At 40.5% G+C, this 20,022-nt stretch overlaps 1 protein-coding gene across 4 annotated transcripts in view; it reads left to right on the forward strand.

Annotated features, from left to right (window-relative positions):
* LOC140211123 (acylamino-acid-releasing enzyme-like) overlaps nucleotides 1-20,022 on the forward strand; it is an 83,690-nt gene that overhangs the window by 4,035 nt on the left and 59,633 nt on the right. For 2 of the 4 annotated variants that reach the window (XM_072280616.1, XM_072280618.1), the window contains exons 2-3: nucleotides 7,473-7,602; nucleotides 18,525-18,651. In XM_072280616.1, coding sequence (XP_072136717.1) covers nucleotides 7,473-7,602; nucleotides 18,525-18,651 — 257 coding nt within the window. Of the gene's footprint in view, nucleotides 1-7,472; nucleotides 7,603-18,524; nucleotides 18,652-18,712; nucleotides 19,793-20,022 lie in introns of those variants that run through there. The other 2 variants (XM_072280619.1, XM_072280617.1) reach the window with 2 other exon arrangements.

Genomic DNA, 20,022 nt, shown 5'->3' on the forward strand with positions numbered 1-20,022 from the left:
AGCGCAGAGAGGAAGAAATAAGAATACAGAAGGGACAAGGGAAGCGGTCTTTGTTAAGAATGGGCCAGTGGTGAGAGTGAGGTGTCAGGCTTTGGCTCAAAGGAGACTTCGGCTCGGAAGAGCCATTAGCTCCAGGTAAACTTCCCCTTTTTTTTTACTGTGTCAGGTGTACTTAGTGTAGTTTAAATGGCCACTGTGTGTTCTTCATGTCAGATATTGGAGTCCTGAGAGACCCAGGTCACTAGAAAATAAAATTGAATACCTCAGAGCAAGATTGCAGTACCAGAAACTGCAATCAGGGACTGCTGTGTACTTTACTTCAGAGAAACATGGCTATCACCTGCCATTTCAGAGGCAGCTCTATAGCTCAATGGCTTCACCATTCACTGTAAAGACAGGGCAGCTCAGTCTTTTAAAGGAAGAGGAGGTAAAGTATGCTTCATCATAGTACATAAACATAATGGTTCTGACTCAGGCTTGCTGACCTGACCTTGAAAGTCTAGCAGTTAAATATCATTCTTTTTATCTGCTGAACGAGTTTTCCGCCAACATCCTGGTAGTGCTGTACATTCCACCTCAGGCCAATGTCGGGCATGCACTGGAGGAGCTAAGCTCTGTAATCAGCAGGCACAAAACAGTACACTCTGATGTCTTCCCTATTATCGTGGGGGATTTCAGCCAGGCCAGTTCGAAGTCTCTGAAAAACTACCACCAACATATCACCTGTGGAACCAGAGGAGCAAAGCATACTTGAACTCTGCTTATACCACAATCAAGAATCCTTACAGTGCCATCCCATGCCCACACTTTGGAAAGCCCAATCACCTGGCTGTACTTCTACTTCCAGCATATAGTCAGAGACTTAAGAATGCAGTACCAATGGTGAGGCCCAAGAAGGTATGGTCAAGGGAGGCAGAGGAACGCTTACAGGACTGCTTTGAGCCAGTGGACCAGACAATATTCAAGGATTCGTCTTTGTGTCTAAATGAATACATCATAATTATCACCGACTTCATCAAGACCTGTGTGGATGAGTGTGCACCTTTGAGAACATACTGGAGACACCAAAACCAAAAGCCACGGATGAACCAGGAGATTCATAGTCTACTGAGGGCTACATCTGTGGCATTCAAGACCAGTGATCCAGATCTATACAAGATGTCCAGTTACAACCTGTGGAAGGCTATCTTAAGAGAGAGAAAAAAACAATTCCAATTGAGGACAGATATGGAATCGGATGCAAGTTAGCTTTGGCAGTATTTGCAGGCCATTACTTCCTATGAAGTAAAAACTATGTCATTAATGGCAGTGATAGTTCACTCCCAGATGTGCCCAATGCCTTTATGCATGCTTTGAAAGGGAGAATCAAAGTATATCTCTGCAAAGATTGCAGCATCCAGTGATCCTGTAAGCTTTGTCTTGGAGACTGACATCAGAACATCTTTCAAGAAAGTGAGCCCTCTCAAGGTGTCATGCCTTGATGATGGGTTTGGTAGGGTTCTAAAAATCTGAATCAACCAACTGGCAGGAGTGTCCAAAGGAGTGTCCAAAGACACCTTCAAGCTCTCACTGCTGCAGTCAGAGGTTCTCACTTGTTTCAAAAGGGTGACAATCATACCAGTTCCCAAGCAGAGCACAGTGAGCAGCTTCAATGACTGTCACCCTGTGGCACTCACATCTACTATCATGAAGCGCTTTGAGAGATTGATCATGGATGAAATGCTTTGAGAGATTGGTCATGGCTAGAACCAACTTTTGCCTAAGCAGGGACTGGATCCGCTGCAATTTGCTTATCGCCGTAGTGGGTCTACAGCAATGCAATCTCACTGGACCTCCACTTGGCCTTGCATCACCTGGATAATAGTAATAATTACATCAAGCTGCTGTTTATTGACTACAGTTCAACACAATCATAAGCAAAAAGCTGAAATAAGCAAAATTCTGAGCAAAAAGCTCCAAAACTGCAACTGCATCCTTGACTTCCTCACAGGGACACCACAGTTTGTGTGTATCAGAAATGACTTCTCCCCACTGACAATCAGCACTGGCAAACCTCAAGGATGCATGCTTAGCCTATTGCTCTACTCTCTCTACACCCACAACTGTGTGGCTAGGCACAGCTCAAATGCCATCTATAAATTTCCTGATGACACTACTATTGTTGGCATAATTTCAGGAGTGAGACAGATCAGCTGGTTGAGTGGTGTCACAGCAACACTCTTGCACTCAGCGTCAGTAAGACCAAGGAATTGATTGTGGACTTCACAAGGAGGAAGTCGATTGAATCCTCGTTGAGGGATTAGAAATGGAAAGTGTGAGCATCTACAAGTTCCTGGGTGTCAACATCTTTGAAGATCTATCTTGGGCCCAACATATGTATGCAATTATTAAGAAGGCATAATAGCAGCTTTATTGCATTAGGAGTTTGAGGAGACTTGGTATGTCAACAAAGACATTTGCAAATTTCTACAGATGTATGTGGAGAGCATTCTAACTGGTTGCATCAACGTCTGGTATAGAGAGGCCACTAGACAGGATAGGAAAAAGCTGCAGAAAGTTGAAAACTCCGCCATCTCCAACATAGGCACTAGCCTCCCTACCATCCAGGATACTGTACCTTCAAAATGCGATTACTCAGAAATGTGGTATTGTTACATACGTGGTGGGTATCTTGTGACTGTCTTATGACTATGATGTATTTGAGTATCTTGTGAGCATGATGTAATGGTCTTGTGATGGTGGGGTGATGCAATTTTCCCGCCAGTGTGAGGTCACGTGATGACATGTTCCCTACAGGTATTGAAAAGGGAAACCCCTGTTGTTACGCAGATGTTTCATTGCTTAGTTTGTCAGTTACTCCGTTATGCTGCGTATACATCTCATGATGCAGATTCATTTTAAAGCGGAGTTTTACTTTCTATTGTAAGGTAAAATCATTGTGCCGGCAGTTTCGCCAATCGCTGCCAGTTTTTGTGTGTGGCACCTTTGATTTACCTTTACAGTCTAGTATTGGAGAGTGAAGACCTTACTAACGTACGGGAACCTGAAGGTTTGAGTAAAGTTGGTGTCGTTTGGCAGTTTCATAAAGAATCGACCTTATTGAATCTTCGTTCAGGAATAGTGGCCTGCATCTGAGATAACCCCTGCAGGATTAGGAAGGATCGTGCAGTGTTCATACTTCAGAAAAAGGTCGGTTCTTTTAAGCCATTTTATTTCCTTCATCGTGAATCCTTTGGATAGGATCAGCAGTAACGTCACGTCTTTGTAGAAATCCATTTTCAGAAAAGTCTCTCCTTACTGACTGTATAAATCACTTGGACTTTCGAATTTACCACTTCAAGGCTGTGTTCGAACTTACCACTTTAAGAACTGTTCCAGAGTTGCCGTATAGCAGTTAACTTCTGGTTAAGTTAGTAGTTTGAATACTTTTCGCTATTGTTCAGCAGAGTTTAATAAATGTTTATATGTTTGTTTATAAAACCTGACTCAATTCTTTATTCATTGTTGCTGGTGATGTAACAGTATCCATCATTAAGGACCCCCATCACCGAGGACATGCCCTCTTCGCATCAAGGAGGAGGTTCAGGAGCCTGAAGACATACATAGTCAATGTTTTAGGAACAGTTTCTCCCCCTCCGCCATCAGATTTTTGAATGGACAATGAACCCATGAACACTTACTCAGTACCTCTGTTTCTTTCCCCTCTTTTTACCCTGCTTATTTAATTTATTTATATATACTTATTGTAATTTGTAATTTCTATTACTATGTATTGCAATGTACTGCTGCAGCAAAACAACCAATTTCACAATGTATGCCAGTGATATTAAACCCGTTTCTGATTTTGTGTCTTCGCAATGAATAAACCATAGAAACCATAGAAACTACAGCACAGAAACAGGCCTTTTGGCCCTTCTTGGCTGTGCTGAACCATTTTCTGCCTAGTCCCACTGACCTGCACACGGACCATATCCCTCCATACACCTCCCGTCCATGTATCTGTCCAATTTATTCTTAAATGTTAAAAAAGAACCCGCATTTACCACCTCGTCTGGCTGCTCATTCCATACTCCCACCACTCTCTGTGTGAAGAAGCCCCGCCTAATGTTCCCTTTAAACTTTTCCCCCCTCACCCTTAACCCATGTCCTCTGGTTTTTCTCTCCCCTTGCCTCAGTGGAAAAAGCCTGCTTGCATTCACTCTATCTATACCCATCATAATTTTATATACCTCTATCAAATCTCCCCTCATTCTTCTACGCTCCAGGGAATAAAGTCCCAACCTATTCAACCTTTCTCTGTAACTGAGTTTCTCAAGTCCCGGCAACATCCTTGTAAATCTTCTCTGCACTCTTTCAACCTTATTTATATCCTTCCTGTAATTTGGTGACCAAAACTGAACACAATACTCCAGATTCGGCCTCACTAATGCCTTATACAACCTCATCATAACATTCCAGCTCTTATACTCAATACTTTGATTAATAAAGGCCAATGTACCAAAAGCTCTCTTTACGACCCTATATACCTGTGACGCCACTTTTAAGGAATTTTGTATCTGTATTCCCAGATCCCTCTGTTCCACTGCACTCCTCAGTGCCTTACCATTAACCCTGTATGTTCTACGTAGGTTTGTCCTTCCAACGTGCAATACCTCACACTTGTCAGTATTAAACTCCATCTGCCATTTTTTTAGCCCATTTTTCCAGCTGGTCCCTCTGCAGGCTCTGAAAACCTTCCTCACTGTCTACTACACCTCCAATCTTTTGTATCATCAGCAAACTTGCTGATCCAATTTACCACATTATCATCCAGATCATTGATATAGATGACAAATAACAATGGACCCAACACTGATCCCTGTGGCACAGCACTAGTCACAGGCCTCCACTCAGAGAAGCAATTCTCTACCACCACTCTCTGGCTTGTTCCATCAAGCCAATGTCTAATCCAATTTACCACCTCTCCATGTATACCTAGTGACTGAATTTTCCTAACTAACCTCCCATGCGGGACCTTGTCAAAGGCCTTACTGAAGTCCATGTAGACAATATCCACTGCCTTCCCTTCATCCACTTTCCTGGTAACCTCCTCGAAAATCTCCAATAGATTGGTCAAACATGACCTACCACGCACAAAGCCATGTTGACTCTCCCTAATAAGTCCCTGTCTATCCAAATGCTTGTAGATTCTGTCTCTTAGTACTCCCTCCAATAACTTACCTACTACCGACGTTAAACTTACTGGCCTATAATTTCCCGGATTACTTTTCGATCCTTTTTTAAACAACGGAACAACATGAGCCACTCTCCAATCCTCCGGCACCTCACCTGTAGACAGCAACATTTTAAATATTTCAGCCAGGGCCCCTGCAATTTCAGTCTCCTTCAAGGTCCAAGGGAACACCCTGTCAGGCCCCAGGGATTTATCCACTTTAATTTTCCTCAAGACAGCAAGGACCTCCTCCTTTTCGATCTGTACAGTTTCCATGATCTCACTACGTGTTTCCTTTAATTCCATAGACTTCATGCCAGTTTCCTTAGTAAACACAGACGCAAAAAACCTATTTAAGATCTCCCCATTTCCTTTGGTTCCGCACATAGCCGACCACTCTGATCTTCAAGAGGACCAATTTTATCCCTTACAATCCTTTTGCTCTTAATATACCTCTAAAAGCTCTTTGGATTATCCTTCACTTTGACTCCCAAGGCAACCTCATGTCTTCTTTTAGCCCTCCTGATTTCTTTCTTAAGTATTTTCTTGCACTTCTTATACTCCTCAAGCACCTTATTTACTCCCTGCTTCCTATACATGTCATACAACTCCATCTTCTTCTTTATCAGAGTTGCAATATCCCTTGAGAACCAAGGTTCCTTATTCCTATTCACCTTGCCTTTAATCCTGACACGAACATACAAATTCTGCACTTTCAAAATTTCTGCTTTGAAGGCTTCCCACCTACCGATCACATCCATGCCAGAGAACAACCTGTGGCAATCCATGGTTTTTAGATCCTGGCATTTTAGATCTTCTCATTCTCAATATCATTGCAGTTCCACTTTGTCCAGGAATCCCACAAGTCGAGTGAAAGTTACATTTATTTTCAATGGAAGCATTGGGAACCTTACTTGATTATATTTTCTAATGACATATCATAGAGGACATTTATTTAGCTGAATCCATGCTAAATGTTGGCAATGCCCTCAATCCCATTCCTCTACTCATTTTGCTAAGACTTAATTTTCTGTGATCTGTAAGAGAAATACTGATTTCTGCTCCTCTTTAGTCAATATTAGCCAATTGATCAGCTTGTCGTACCACTGGAGCTGACAGGGTGTAATTGTCTTAAATAGCTGGGTGGTGGCGGGAAGAGAACACTGAATTAGTTCTTACTTCAGGAGTGGACACGGAAGACTTAGAAGAGATAGCATCTCATGAAGTACCCACCTGTCTTCGTTGTCAATCATCACCTACCCCATGAGTGGAAAACTCTACGGTTCCCACAGTGACCTCAATAGAACTGTCAAAGTTGAGCCATCCATCTGCACCAAGGGTAATTGAAGTAACAAATTAATATGTCAGTTTAGATATCTTTAGGATGTGAGATGAAACTGAAACTTCTGGGGGGATACCCACACTGTGACAGGAAAATATACAGGCTTCACACATGTGGAGCTGGAGGCCTGGTTTGTTGGAACTGTATGGTCATAGCACCACCTGCAGTATCAAGTGCCATTCATCTCTGTAGTCTCTTGGCACGATAGTGCTCGGAATGGTTTGTCAATGTTAGACATGTGATCAACTTGACCTGCCATTGGAGATGACTGGGTGTGTTATGGCCTGGTAGAAGATGATTGGAAGAGGGCCCTGAGTTAGTTCATGAACTAATATCTGTCCTCCTTATCAACCATCACCTATCCCATCAGTGGAAGAACATTGGCATCAATAGCCACATAAGAACCCTCAAAGCTTGAGCAGATGTCGATGTCTTTGATCCCAAAGGACTGATGAGAAGGAAAGAATATAACTGCAAGTATTTCTTTTGGAATCTGTCATGAAATTCCTGTGATCTGATGATCTGATTAACAATTCTGTATTATTCCAACAACTTCTGGTCTTGTTTCTGGGCTTTATCTTGAACTCCCTACCACTGAGAATTTACAGCAGCTTCCCCGAACTTTGTCAAAATCATCTTTGAAGATCATGTAGACCACAACATGTGGCTATCATCCATTTTATGTAATGCCTCAAAAAATGTCTTTGAAAATTAAATTAGAATCTTCTTCTGAAGTCTTGTTAGTTACTATTTAATATGATAATCTACGATCTGGAAAATTGAATCTTTTAAGTGTTCAAAAATTGGCAACCTTTCCTTAAATTGGAACATGTAAAACTATCTAATTTGTAGCTGCTGTAAGAGTAATTAATCGCAAGAAAAGTTACTGAAATTGGTTGTTCTTTCTTTTTATTGAAGATGATAAATGATTCGGAAGAGATTGCTGGGATCTACCGAGAGCTCAGCAAATTTCCAACTCCCTTGAAAGCTTGCATCAGACCACAAGTTACGTTGAAAAGTAAAGAAAAGTACAGCATCATCTCTGCAGGTATACAAATGACTGTCGCATCAAGGGGCAGTCTTGCTGTCTTTAAATATGATGTCATTGTACTGTATATTTTCTCATTTATTATGGAGTGGATAGAACGCCTCCTTTGTTTCTCAAACAGTTTGTTAAAGTCTAGCATTATTTTTGGGAGAAAAAGATATTATAACAGATAATACAACTTCTTTTCCCATCATGGCAAGTTGTAAATCTGGTAATTTTTGGACTAGGACCAGAAAAATTAAGCAACTCTCACAATGTGCTGGAGGAACTCAGCAGGTCGGGCAGCATCCGTGGAAAAGATCGGTCAACGTTTCAGGCCGGAACCCTTCGTCAGGACTGTAGAAGGAAGGGGCAGAGGCCCTATGAAGAAGGTGGGGGGAGGGTGGAAAGGAGAAGGCTGGTAGGTTCCAGGTGAAAAACCAGTAAGGGGAAAGATAGAGGAGTGGGAGAGGGGAGGCAGGGAGGTGATAGGCAGGAAAGGTGAAGAAGGAATAGGGGAAAACACAATGGGTAGTAGAAGGAGGCGGAACCATGAGGGAGGTGGTAGGCAGCTGGGGGAGGGGGCAGAGTGACATAGGGATAGGGGAAGGGAGGGGGAGGGAATTACCGGAAGTTGGACAATTCTGCAGATTATTTTGTGTTCCAGAAAAATGAAGAATGTTGTTTTATAAAATGAAACATTCTGGTTTATTAGTATCCCTAATGAGCAAAAAAATAGTAATCGTTACTTTATCATTACTATGTGTGGCACCAGAGTCCTGTTTTGCCTTTGGTTGGTGATGTTCTTCGGGAACTAATGATGGTCTAAGAATAGATTGTCAGTATTAGCCATGTGATCAACTTAACCTGCCATTGGAGTTGACTGAATGTAGTTGGGGACTAGTCAGGAATGGTGGGAAAAGTCAATGAGTTAGTTCTTATGTAGGCAGTGTCACCAATCATCCAAAAATAAAACTAAAACAGTTAATGTTTTGTGCAAGGTGTAAATTGTGATCGCAGATTCATTAAAATTTATATTAACTATTAGTTTAGGTTATGCTGATCAGTAGTCAACAGAAGTGTGGAGAACTAGCTAGCTGGAGTGTGGTGTCAGTGCACTTCATAACACTTTGTGCTATAGAAATACAGGTTGAATAGGAGGTGAGCTGTGGGAATTTCAGTGATTCCCAACGGGGGCAGTATCCCCCTCCAGGAGACAGTTATGTGTCTTAAGGCCCCCTTAGGGAAAATAGAATCTGTGGGGGGGCAAGGGTGGCATTAAGTGGCACTGTAACTTGAAGCACGAGATCTGACCAACCGTTAGTAGAGCAAGCACTTCCAAACAAAAGGAACACAGGAAGAACCATAGGAAGAACCACAGCTCTGCGGGTGGTGAGCACTCGTCATCACAACGCATCTGAAACTTGGCAATCTCATCTAACCTTACCAACCAAGCAGACATTATTGAACATGCATAAATTAGCAACTGGGGGCCCAACAGTTCCCTCTGACTCACGGCATGGAATGAGTGCATGCAATTTAATAGTTGGTAAGTCAAGTACATCCTCTTAACTGTCTCTACAGATCTATGGAAAACAGGTCATACAGCGCTAGCCAGAACCAAATGGTGAAATACAGCCAATTAGTGAACCTACTGAACTCAAGGATTCATCTTGAGGGGTGCAAAGTTACCTTGGCTTCATATGTGTGGTCAAGAATCATCTTTGGGGATAATACGACTTTACGTGATTGGTCAAACGTGCTAGCTAATTTAACTCCATTAATATAACCATATAACAATTACAACACGGAAACAGGCCATCTCGGCCCTTCTAGTCCGTGCCGAACTCCTACTCTCACCTAGTCCCACCGACCTGCACTCAGCCCATAACCTTCCATTCCTTTCCTGTCCATATATCTATCCAATTTAACTTTAAACGACAACATCAAACCTACCTCAACCACTTCTGCTGGAAGCTCGTTCCACACAGCTGCCACTCTCTGAGTAAAGAAGTTCCCCCTCATGTTACCCCTAAACTGTTGCCCTTTAACTCTCAACTCATGTCCTCTTGTTTGAATGTCCCCCATTCTCAATGGAAAAAGCCTATCCACATCAACTCTATCAATCCCCCTCATAATTTTAAACACCTCTATCAAGTCCCCCTTCAACCTTCTACGCTCCAAAGAATAAAGACCTAACTTGTTCAACCTTTCTCTGTAACTTCGGAGATGAAACCCAGGCAACATTTTAGTAAACCTCCTCTGTACTCTCTCAATTTTATTGACATCTTTCCTATAATTCGGTGACCAGAACTGTACACAATACTCCAAATTTGGCCTTACCAATGCTTTATACAATTTCAACATTACATCCCAACTCCTATACTCAATGCTCTGATTAATAAAGGCCAGCATACCAAAAGCTTTCTTCACCACCCTATCCCCATGAGATTCCACCTTCAGGGAAATATGCACCATTATTCCTAGATCCCTCTGTTCTACTGCATTCTTCAATGCCCTACCATTCACCATGTATGCCCTATTTTGATTAGTCCTATCAAAATGTAGCACCTCACATTTTTCAGTGTTAAACTCCATCTGCCATCTTTCAACCCACTCTTCTAACTGACCTAAATCTCTCTGCAAGCTTTGAAAACCTACTTCATTATCCACAACACCAACTATCTTAGTATCATCTGCATAATTACTAATCCAATTTACCACCCCATCATCCAGATCATTAATATATTTGACAAACAACATTGGACCCAGTACAGATCCCTAAGGCACACCACTACACACCATCCTCCAATCTGACACACAGTTATCCACCACTACTCTCTGGGGTCTCCCATCTAGCCACTGCTGAATCCATTTTACTACTTTGATATTAATGCCTAACGATTGAACCTTCCTAACTCACCTTCCGTGTGGAACCTTGTCAAAGGCCTTACTGAAGTCCATATAGACAACATCCACTGCTTAACTCTCGTCAACTTTCTTAGTAACCTCACCAAAAAATTCAATAAGGTTTGTCAAACATGACCTTCCACGCACAAATCCATGCTGACTGTTCCTAATCAGACCCTGTCTATCCAGATAATTGTTTGTATATATACCATCTCTAAGAATAATTTCCATCAATTTACCCACCACTGACGTCAAACTCACAGGCCGATAATTGCTCGGTTTACTCTTAGAGCCCTTTTTAAACAATGGAACCAGATGAGCAATACACCAATCCTCCGGCACCATCCCCGTTTCTAATGACATTTGAAATATTTCTGTCAGAGCCCCTGCTATTTCCACACTAACTTCCCTCAAGGTCCTAGGGAATATCTTGTCCGGACCCGGAGACTTATCCACTTTTATATTCCTTAAAAGCGCCAGTACTTCTTCTTCTTTAATCGTCATACTTTCCATAACTACCCTTCTTGTTTCCTTTACTTTACATGATTCAATATCCTTCTCCTTAGTGAATACTGAAGGAAAAAAATTGTTCAAAATCTCCCCCATCTCTTTTGGCTCCGCACATAGCTGTCCACTCTGATTCTCTAAGGGACCAATTTTATCCCTCACTATCCTTTTGCTATTAACATAACTATAGAAACCCTTTGGTTTTATTTTCACCTTACTTGCCAAAGCAGCCTGGTATCTTCTTTTAGCTTTTCTAATTTCTTTCTTAAGATTCTTTTTACATTCTTTATATTCCTCGAGCACCTCATTAACTCCAAGCTGCCTATATTTATTGAAAATCCTTCTCTTTTTCCGAACCAAGTTTCCAATATCTCTTGAAATTAATGATGGATAAATGTGTACAGCGCGATCTCTACAAGTCTGAAGGTGGTGAAGCTTTGTATTCTAATCCTGCTAAGAAACAGAAACTACAGAAAATGCATCATACCTGGAGTAAAATGCTACATACCTGGATTATTATTATTATTTTATTCTGTTCCTGTCAGATCAATGACACACCCTGTGTCTTTTTTGTAATACAGTGCTGTCTAATGAAGCTGAGAAACCATCAAGATTGTAGGAACATTTCCGTAAAAGACACCCTGAAAAATCTACTTATGTAATTACTCAGTTTCAGGAGATGAAAGAAGTATTTGAAAAGCGTTGCACACTTGAGTCATTTGCCAAGAAAGCTTAAAATGAGATTGATCGTGGTCTCATTGCTTCTTATAACATATAAATTATAGCTGTCTGTCTGTCTAGGTACCATATCCGTGCGGACTTTGGTGACCATGGTTTTCCATATAGATCTATTCTTCATTCTTGGATGACTTCCATTTCATCGATGTGTAGCCACCTGGCTATGCTTTTGATGTACATAAGCCAAGGTCTTCCTCAAGGTTTACTCCCCTCTATCTTTCCAGAGAGTATGAGTTTTTCTAGTTCATCTTTTCGCATGATGTGTCCTAGGAATCTGAGTCGTCTTTCTCATTATATATCAAATTATGGCTAAGTGTGGAAAATCTCATACAATTAATAATGCCTGCTGTATCAGAACTGCTCACCACTGTTCTCAAAATGGATACCAGTATTTTAAAATCAAGTCCTCTGAGCAATAATACTATAGCTTGGAGTATTGACAAAATGATACTCAATATCAACTATGCACAGAGCTACAAAAAACAGAATTTGGGATACAACTACATGAGTCAACTGTGCGAGACAATGAGGCATTGCTAATGGCATATGTACGGAAGAGCTTTGAAGAGATTCTCATTTCTCTTTTGTAAAAAGTTGAAACAAGTATCAATGGAGAATCAATATATGGTGAGATCAAAATGTATATTGAGGATAAAAGTATAACGATTAGGAACATAATTTTTTCAGGAACAGATAGAGCACCATATATGACAGGTCACCGTGCTGCTTCAGTGGCATTTGTAAAAAAATAAGAAATTCCAAGTCTGTTTGCAATCCAGTGTGTAATTCATCATTAACATCTCGCAGCCAGCAACTTTTTTCAAGCATGACTCTTGTAATATCTGCTATCAATAAAACTAAAGCTCATCCATTAGATAGCAGAATATTTTGCCAGTTATGCCAAGATAACAATGAGGAGTTTGAATGCTTGCTTCTTCACACTAAAATGCATTGGCTGTCAAACAGCTGCTGTATTCAACATTTCTTTGATCTTTTTGACACTCTGTTTGAATTTTTGCTCAAAGTTGACACGAACTTAGGAAACAAGATCTACGTGAAGATGTGGCGTACCTAGCCGATTTATAAGACAAAATGAATTCAATAAATATGAAATTGCAAGGTGAGAATTTCAATTTAATCCAGGCCAAAAGTGCTGTGTCCACTTTTATTGGAAAATTTAGAAATGTATCGGCAAAACATTGGGAGAAGAATGTTCTGACATTTTCCCTGCATGGAAAGTATGGCACTGTCTTTCACAGACAGTGATTTGTAAGAGTACTGCTTACATCTGCAGTTACCAAAGAATTTCCAGAATCGATCTTGGACTGGCTAATTAATCTATTTCTTTACAAGGTGGAAGAACAGGAAGAGAACTTGCAAGAAGAAATAATCGAAAATCACAATAAAGAAGCAAAAATGCTTTTCAAAAATGTCAGCTATTGTGATATGTGGTTAAACTGTCATATAAAGTTTCTTGGTCTTTAAAGAAGAGCCAAACTGTTTTTCAGTGTATTTCCATCCTCCTACCTTGTTGAAAGAGGCTTCGGTACAGTGAACCACATACTCACAAAAAACAGAAACCACTTGGACATTGTTACACATAGGGGCTAATGCTTTTGCTGTCACAACTTGAACCACATATTTCAATTCTTGCTGAAAACCATCGAGCTCAAGCATGCCATTGACATCAAAGCTGCTGTACAGTGCGCAGGCACTGTGTAAGTTAAGTTTAAAGACAAATAAAAATTTAAAGCAGAATAATTTTTCTCATGTTAGCATATAGTAGACATGTTTTTAACCTATGGGACGTCGCAAAGTATACTGTGCCTAATAGGGGCATAGGCAAGTACGATGGTGCTTTGGGAGAGTGTTGGCAAGTATAAAAGTGTTTTAGGGGGGCATTGGGCTAAAAAAGGTTGGTAAACACTAGGCTATCTGGCCCCACAGTTGTATACCAGCTGGCACATCTCGGGAATGAAGTTTATGACTTGCATTCAGTTTTTAAATTTAATTAAAATATTAATTAAAGTAATTTGCATCACTTAATTTTGTCTTATTTAATGTCTTTAGCTCTTTGTAAATGTCTTTCCATCAACCTGACTGCCTTCTGATTTCTTGTATCATCTGAATGCATCTTAGTTGTTTCAAATGTCCCTAATCATTGGAGCCATTTGAAAACAATGGAAAGATATTCCAGTGGCACAAGCTATCAGAACAATGAGGCCTAGATCTCCATCACCCCATGCCTAATTGAAGCTCACTGGATATGTTGTGCAGTCACTGAACTGGAAAATTGAAGTGCATCTGCAGATGGTATATGGTGATCCTGAGCCAGAGAGAAATACAGAATCATTGAGTCATACAGTATGGAAACAGGCCCTTCAGGCCACTACTTTCATGCTGACCATTCTACCTTTCTATACTAATCCTATTTGCCTGCATTAGGTTGGCAGCCTTTTATGCCTTGTCTTCGCAACTCTAAATTCTAAATGCCTCTTAAATATTTGTGATTCTATCTACTTCTACCACCCTTCTCTGGCAGTGGCTTCCCCTCCTTGGATGCTGCTTGACCTGCTGAGTTTTTCCAGCAGTTTGTGTGTGTAGTGTGCAGATGTGTTTATATATTATCCAATCTTTCTGTAGTAAACATTCACCTCTTATCCCTCTAAACCAGATGTTCCAACCTGGTGTTCATGGACCCATTGCTTAACAGTATTGGTCCATGGCAAAAAAAAAGATTATGAACCTCTGCTCGATACCTTCTATTTTTCACTTTAAACCTATTTCTTCTTGTGTTAGACATCTCTGCCATGGGAAATACATTCTTACTATCTACTCTCCCAATGACCATAATTTTATACTGTATGCCTCCCCCAGTCTCATCCAATCTTTACTTATAACTAAAGCTGTTCAAACTCAGGCAAATTCCAGGTGGGCCTCCTCTGGAACCTGTTCAGCACAATCACATCCTTGTGGTATGGCAACTAGAACTACACACAATACTCCAAGATCAGCCTAACTAATATTTTGTAAAGTTGTAATCTGATGTCTCAACTGTAGTATTCTTTGCCCTGTCTAATGAAGGCAATCATCCCATATGCCATCTTCATCGTCCAGTTCATCAGTACTGCCATTTTCATTGAGCAATGGACTTATTCCTTAGGGTCTCTCCATTCAATGATACCCCTGATGGCCCTCTCATGTGTTGTGTACGTCCCACCTTTACTTGACTTCCCAAAATGCATCACCTCACAAATGTCAGGATTAAATTCCATCTGTCATTGCTGTGCCCAGTTCTTGCAAGATATATATCAGCTGGAGAAATGGGAAGAGCAATAGCAGATGGAATTTAATCATACATCATACACAGTAAATGGCAGGGCCCTCAGGAGTGTTGTTGAATCTCCTTTGCTCTCTAAATATCACAATTTTTTTGCCAACTATAAATTTTCTAATCATACCTCCTGTTTTCACATCCAAGTTGTTAATAAATTTAACAAACATCAAAGACCCTAGCATCAATCTTTGCAATGCACTGCTGGTCACAGACTTTAAATCAGAAAGATGTTTATTTGCCACCACCCTTGGCTATTATCACCAAGAAATGGCCAAGTCCAGTAAGATCTGTTCCAATTGTGAGATGATTATTTGTGAAGCCTTAATTACTTTCATCTGGGGTTAGAAAATGTTCCGGAATTACTATATGTGCTCTGGCTAACATGTCTTAAATCACCCTCGAAGATGCTCACATCAGGCTATGTGACATTCTTATATATGTGTAATAGAAGTATGTCTGGTCATTATTTATGTCTGTCTCTATATCCCATCTAACAAATTTAGAAATATGTTTTGAAAATATTTCAACATTGAGCAAGAGATATTCCATAGTAAGGTAAAACCATTATAATAGTTAAAGGTAAGTTGTCTAATGGCGATAAACAGTTTAGCAATTTGAATATTTTATTTTTGTGACCATACATATACCAGTCCCAAAGCATTTCAGAAATCTTGTACCTTGGATCTGAAAGAAGTTTTCAAATTTGCATGTTATTTTTGTAACCTGAATCAGAAAAATGAAAAATTAGTTTTCATAAAATGACTTCCATTATTAAGTCTTATTACAGAAAAAGTCCTCTGAAAGTTGTTGCAATATCCACAGTATTTAGGGATGCTTTAGCCACAGTTTTGTCAAGACAGACAAGAGAAAGTCTGCAGATGCTGGAAATTCAAGCAACACACACAAAATGCTGGAGGAACTCAGCAGGCCAAGCAGCATCTATGGAACAGAGTACAGTCAATGTTTCTGGCCAAAACATGGGACTGTACTCTTTCATAGGTACTGCCTGGCCTGCTGAGTTCCTCCAGCATTTTGTGTGTGTTGCATTGTCAGAGACAGATTCAGTCAATTTTAATTTTTCTAGTTTTTTAAAATATCTAAACCAATATGAGCTGGTTATCTGATTATTGAATTTAACTAACAGTCATTGACGAGAAGATAATGGAAGTATGTATCAAATGGTGGAAGAACTAATCTAATTCCTGCTATATCACTAATTTGACAGAATCTTGGAAAAGCATTTATCTGATTATTATATACATATCGCAAAACCTTTAGTGTATTTTTTTCGATGCATTTATGATGCCACAGCAAGAACTAACTAGACCTGTTATTTCCCATTTGTAGGGTTAGCTATGAACTTGTCTATGACATGATGCAACCTAGAGTAAGGCAATAATAATCATCACCACTCTTCCCTTCTGCCCATCACCCGCATACACCTCTTTGGTTCTCCTTCCTTCCCCACCTTTGTCCCTTTGTCCCTTTTTATTCGATGTTCCACCGTCCTCTCCCATTGGATCAGAATCAGGTTTATTACATGTTATGATGTGAAGTTTCTGGTGTCAGTGCAGTGCTATGGCGTAAAATTACTATAAATTACTAAATAAATAAATAGTGCAAAAGTATTGGGATGATGAGATAATGTTCATGGGCTCATGGACCATTCTGAAATCTGATAGTGGAGAGGAAGAAGAATCGTTGAGTGAATGCAGTGGATTCTAGTTAACTGGGCCATTGGTTAATCAGGGCTGCCACTTATTTGGGACAACTCTAAAGAATAAGGAATTATCGAGAAAATAGCTGGGATTCCCTTCATTTGTTGGGACACTATGCTGCTTAATTGTAAACACAAAATACTCTGCAGATGCTGGGGTCAAAGCAACACTCACAACACGCCGGAGGAACTCAGCAGGTCGGGCAGCATCTGTGGAAATGATCAGTCAATGTTTCGGGCCAGAACCCTTTGTCCTCTCCTTCTTGCTAGCCACTGTCAAGTCTTGGTGTCTGTGTTGCAAAGATTGATCGACAAGGCTGTGGACTTCTTTTGGGAGACTTTGAGGTTCATGTTACATGTGTTTGTAGATTCTGGTTATGATGCACCATCAATAACTCCAAAAGACTGGAAGTAGAGAAAATACTGAAAGGATTTTATTCGCAGTGAAATGTGACCTCCACCATGCTGAGTATCTGCCCCTGGACTGAGAGGAGGAGCCAAGGCCCAATCGCCTTTATTCAGGGGTCTGTGGGAGGAGCCACAGAAGCAGTCAGCAGTAACCACAGGTTATTCCTTTTTTTTTACTGTTCTTGAGCGGTTTGGTCGGCGCGGACTGGGGCGCTTCAGTGAAGAATGACGAAGTCCTGACGAAGGGTTGCGGCCTGAAACGTTGACTGATCATTTCCACGGATGCTACCCGACCCGCTGAGTTCCTCCAGCGTGTTGTGAGTGACACTGCTTAATTGGGTAGGAGTCTGTTGCCGAACAGTTCCTAACTAGTGTCAGACATGTGCACTTGTGTGACCATTAGACATTACACTGTGCTTAGAACAATCAGATTTTAAATAGCATCAGTTCCATGTGTTTGTGTTCAAAAAGCAGTGATTTTTGTCTCTGATGGTTGATGAGAAGTAAGCAGTAAGACAATTCAGAAATGTTTTGTGCATTCAGTTTCAAGTATTTAGTCTTGGAGATGCCAGAAATAGCTGAGAGTGAAAATGAAACAATTTTACTACTACACCAAGTTAGAAACCATGAACGATTTGAAGGAATTGACAATCATCTTGAATGTTATAATGAATGCAACTGTCAAAGTCATTGTATGAAGACAGTCCATTATCTGCATTAGGTGCCTGTGCAGATTTTGTTCATTTACAGTCATTCAAAAGACTGAACTATTAGGAATTAATAGAAAATTTTATAGTACTGTAGTAGTATTGATTATGTTATAATTTGTTCTGTGTTTTGTTTAAAGGTATAATTTGTTGTTCAATTAAACGGTAGTTTGTCTTTTTTCTACCTTTTAACTTTTTCCATGAAACTTTGGCTAATTGAGGTAACCACTTCATTAGGACAAAATGTACTGGTCCTGATGTGTTCCAATTAACCAAAATCCTCTGTATTCCATGATCTTTGGTTCTTTGTCACTTTCACCTAACACCTTCCAGCTTCTGATGCTATTCACATTCTCCCCTTCCCATATATCACTTCCCTTTCCCCACACTCCTCATCTGGATCCGCCCAATGCCTAAAAGCATTTTCTCCACCCTTTGACTCTATCTTTTTTTACCAGCTATCTTTCCTCTATCTCTCAGTACAACTGAAAAATCTTGACCCAAAATATTGACTGCCCATTTCCTTCCGCTGATGCTGCAAGACCTGTTGAACTCCTCCAGCGTTATGTGTGTTGCTCTTGTGCCTCCAGGGTAATAATATGTTTAATGTTTATTTCAGAATGGTCTCAGAGGGATCTTGAGCAGGCTGAGAGGGTGAAAGCATTTCAAGAGTACGTTGTGTTCCATGATGAAACTTCCATTGTGTGCACTAGCCGTTTAGGAAGTTGCATAGAACGGGAAGTTGAGTAAGTATAACTTGGACCATGCATGATCTAAGACTTTACTAATTTTCAGTTAAACGCTTATCGCTATTTGACTTCAGTGTTCCATCATTGTATAAATGTCTGTTGTTTTCGGACAGTCAATTTCATCTGGATTTTTTTATTTGTATCTCATCCTACTGAGCTATAGTTTCAGGATATTGATGGTTAATCAATGAGGTTTTGGTGCAGTTTGGAGTGGAGTGTGCGGCCCGGAGGCCTGGGAGGCTGGAGCCCATGATTGACTCCATTGACACTCTCTAATTGATGCACCGAGCAAGGTTGAAGTTGATAAGGACAAGAGTAGAGGATGGGCAAGTGTTCAGTGTCGTCTGCCTGTGTCTGACTGGTCTTCCTCTCCTTCTTGCTAGCCACTTGTCAAGTCTTGGTGTCTATGTTGCAAAGATTGATCGACAAGGCTGTGGACTTCTTTTGGGGGACTTTGAGGTTCATGTTACATATGTTTGTGGATTCTGGTTACTCCTTTTTTACTGTTCTTGAGTGGTTTGATCGACGCGGTCTGGGGCACTCCAGTGAAGAATGATCCTGCGGCCTGCAGTGGGCTAGCAGTGCAGCACTGATATGAACACAACTGAATACAACGAGATTCCTGGTTTGATGTTTGATATTCTATGTGTTGTTTGCTCGCTTTTTGCCATTACACAATTTGTTCTTTTTCCGAATGCTGGATGTTTAATGTCTTGTTGAACAGATTCCATGGTGTTTCTTTGTTTCGTGGCTGCTTTCAGGAGGATGAATCTCATAGTTATATTCTGTACACATACTTTGAAAATAAATGTACTTTGAATCTGGCTGCATACTTTGCATGGGAGGGATTTATAAGCCTCCTTTCCGCTTACTGGGATATACTGGTTATGCTCCCTCTACACCTGAGATGTCAACCATCCTTTTGCTAATTCAGATGTTGCTTGACCTACTGAGGCGTTACAGCACTTTGTGTTTTTTTTACTCTTCCTGACCTTTCCTTTCAGTCGCACTGAGTGGTCATCGTACTGGTTAATATGATCTGTAAAAATACAGATCAGAAACTTAATCTTAACATTTTTACTTGGAAATTTGTTAGGATCTGGATGTTCTGCCCCAAAAGGTGGAGAAAGCTGATTCTGTGAGTATTTTTTTTGAAAGGAAATTGGACAGGTGCTTGAGGTTGATGGTCTTGTAGGGGTATTTATGATTATCAGGGATGTGGGAAAAGTGTGACTGCCCCAAGGCTTGATGGGTGCTTAGCCTCTGCTTCTTTTGTTTCTGTAATTGTGTGATCTTACTCACTCCTGCAGCATAATGCTATATTTGTAGTATTACCTATGGTCAGTTAGTTGTTATTTTATGGCAGCA

The sequence above is a fragment of the Mobula birostris genome, chromosome 16, assembly GCF_030028105.1.
Source record: "Mobula birostris isolate sMobBir1 chromosome 16, sMobBir1.hap1, whole genome shotgun sequence".
NCBI classification, from domain to species: Eukaryota; Metazoa; Chordata; class Chondrichthyes; order Myliobatiformes; family Myliobatidae; genus Mobula; species Mobula birostris.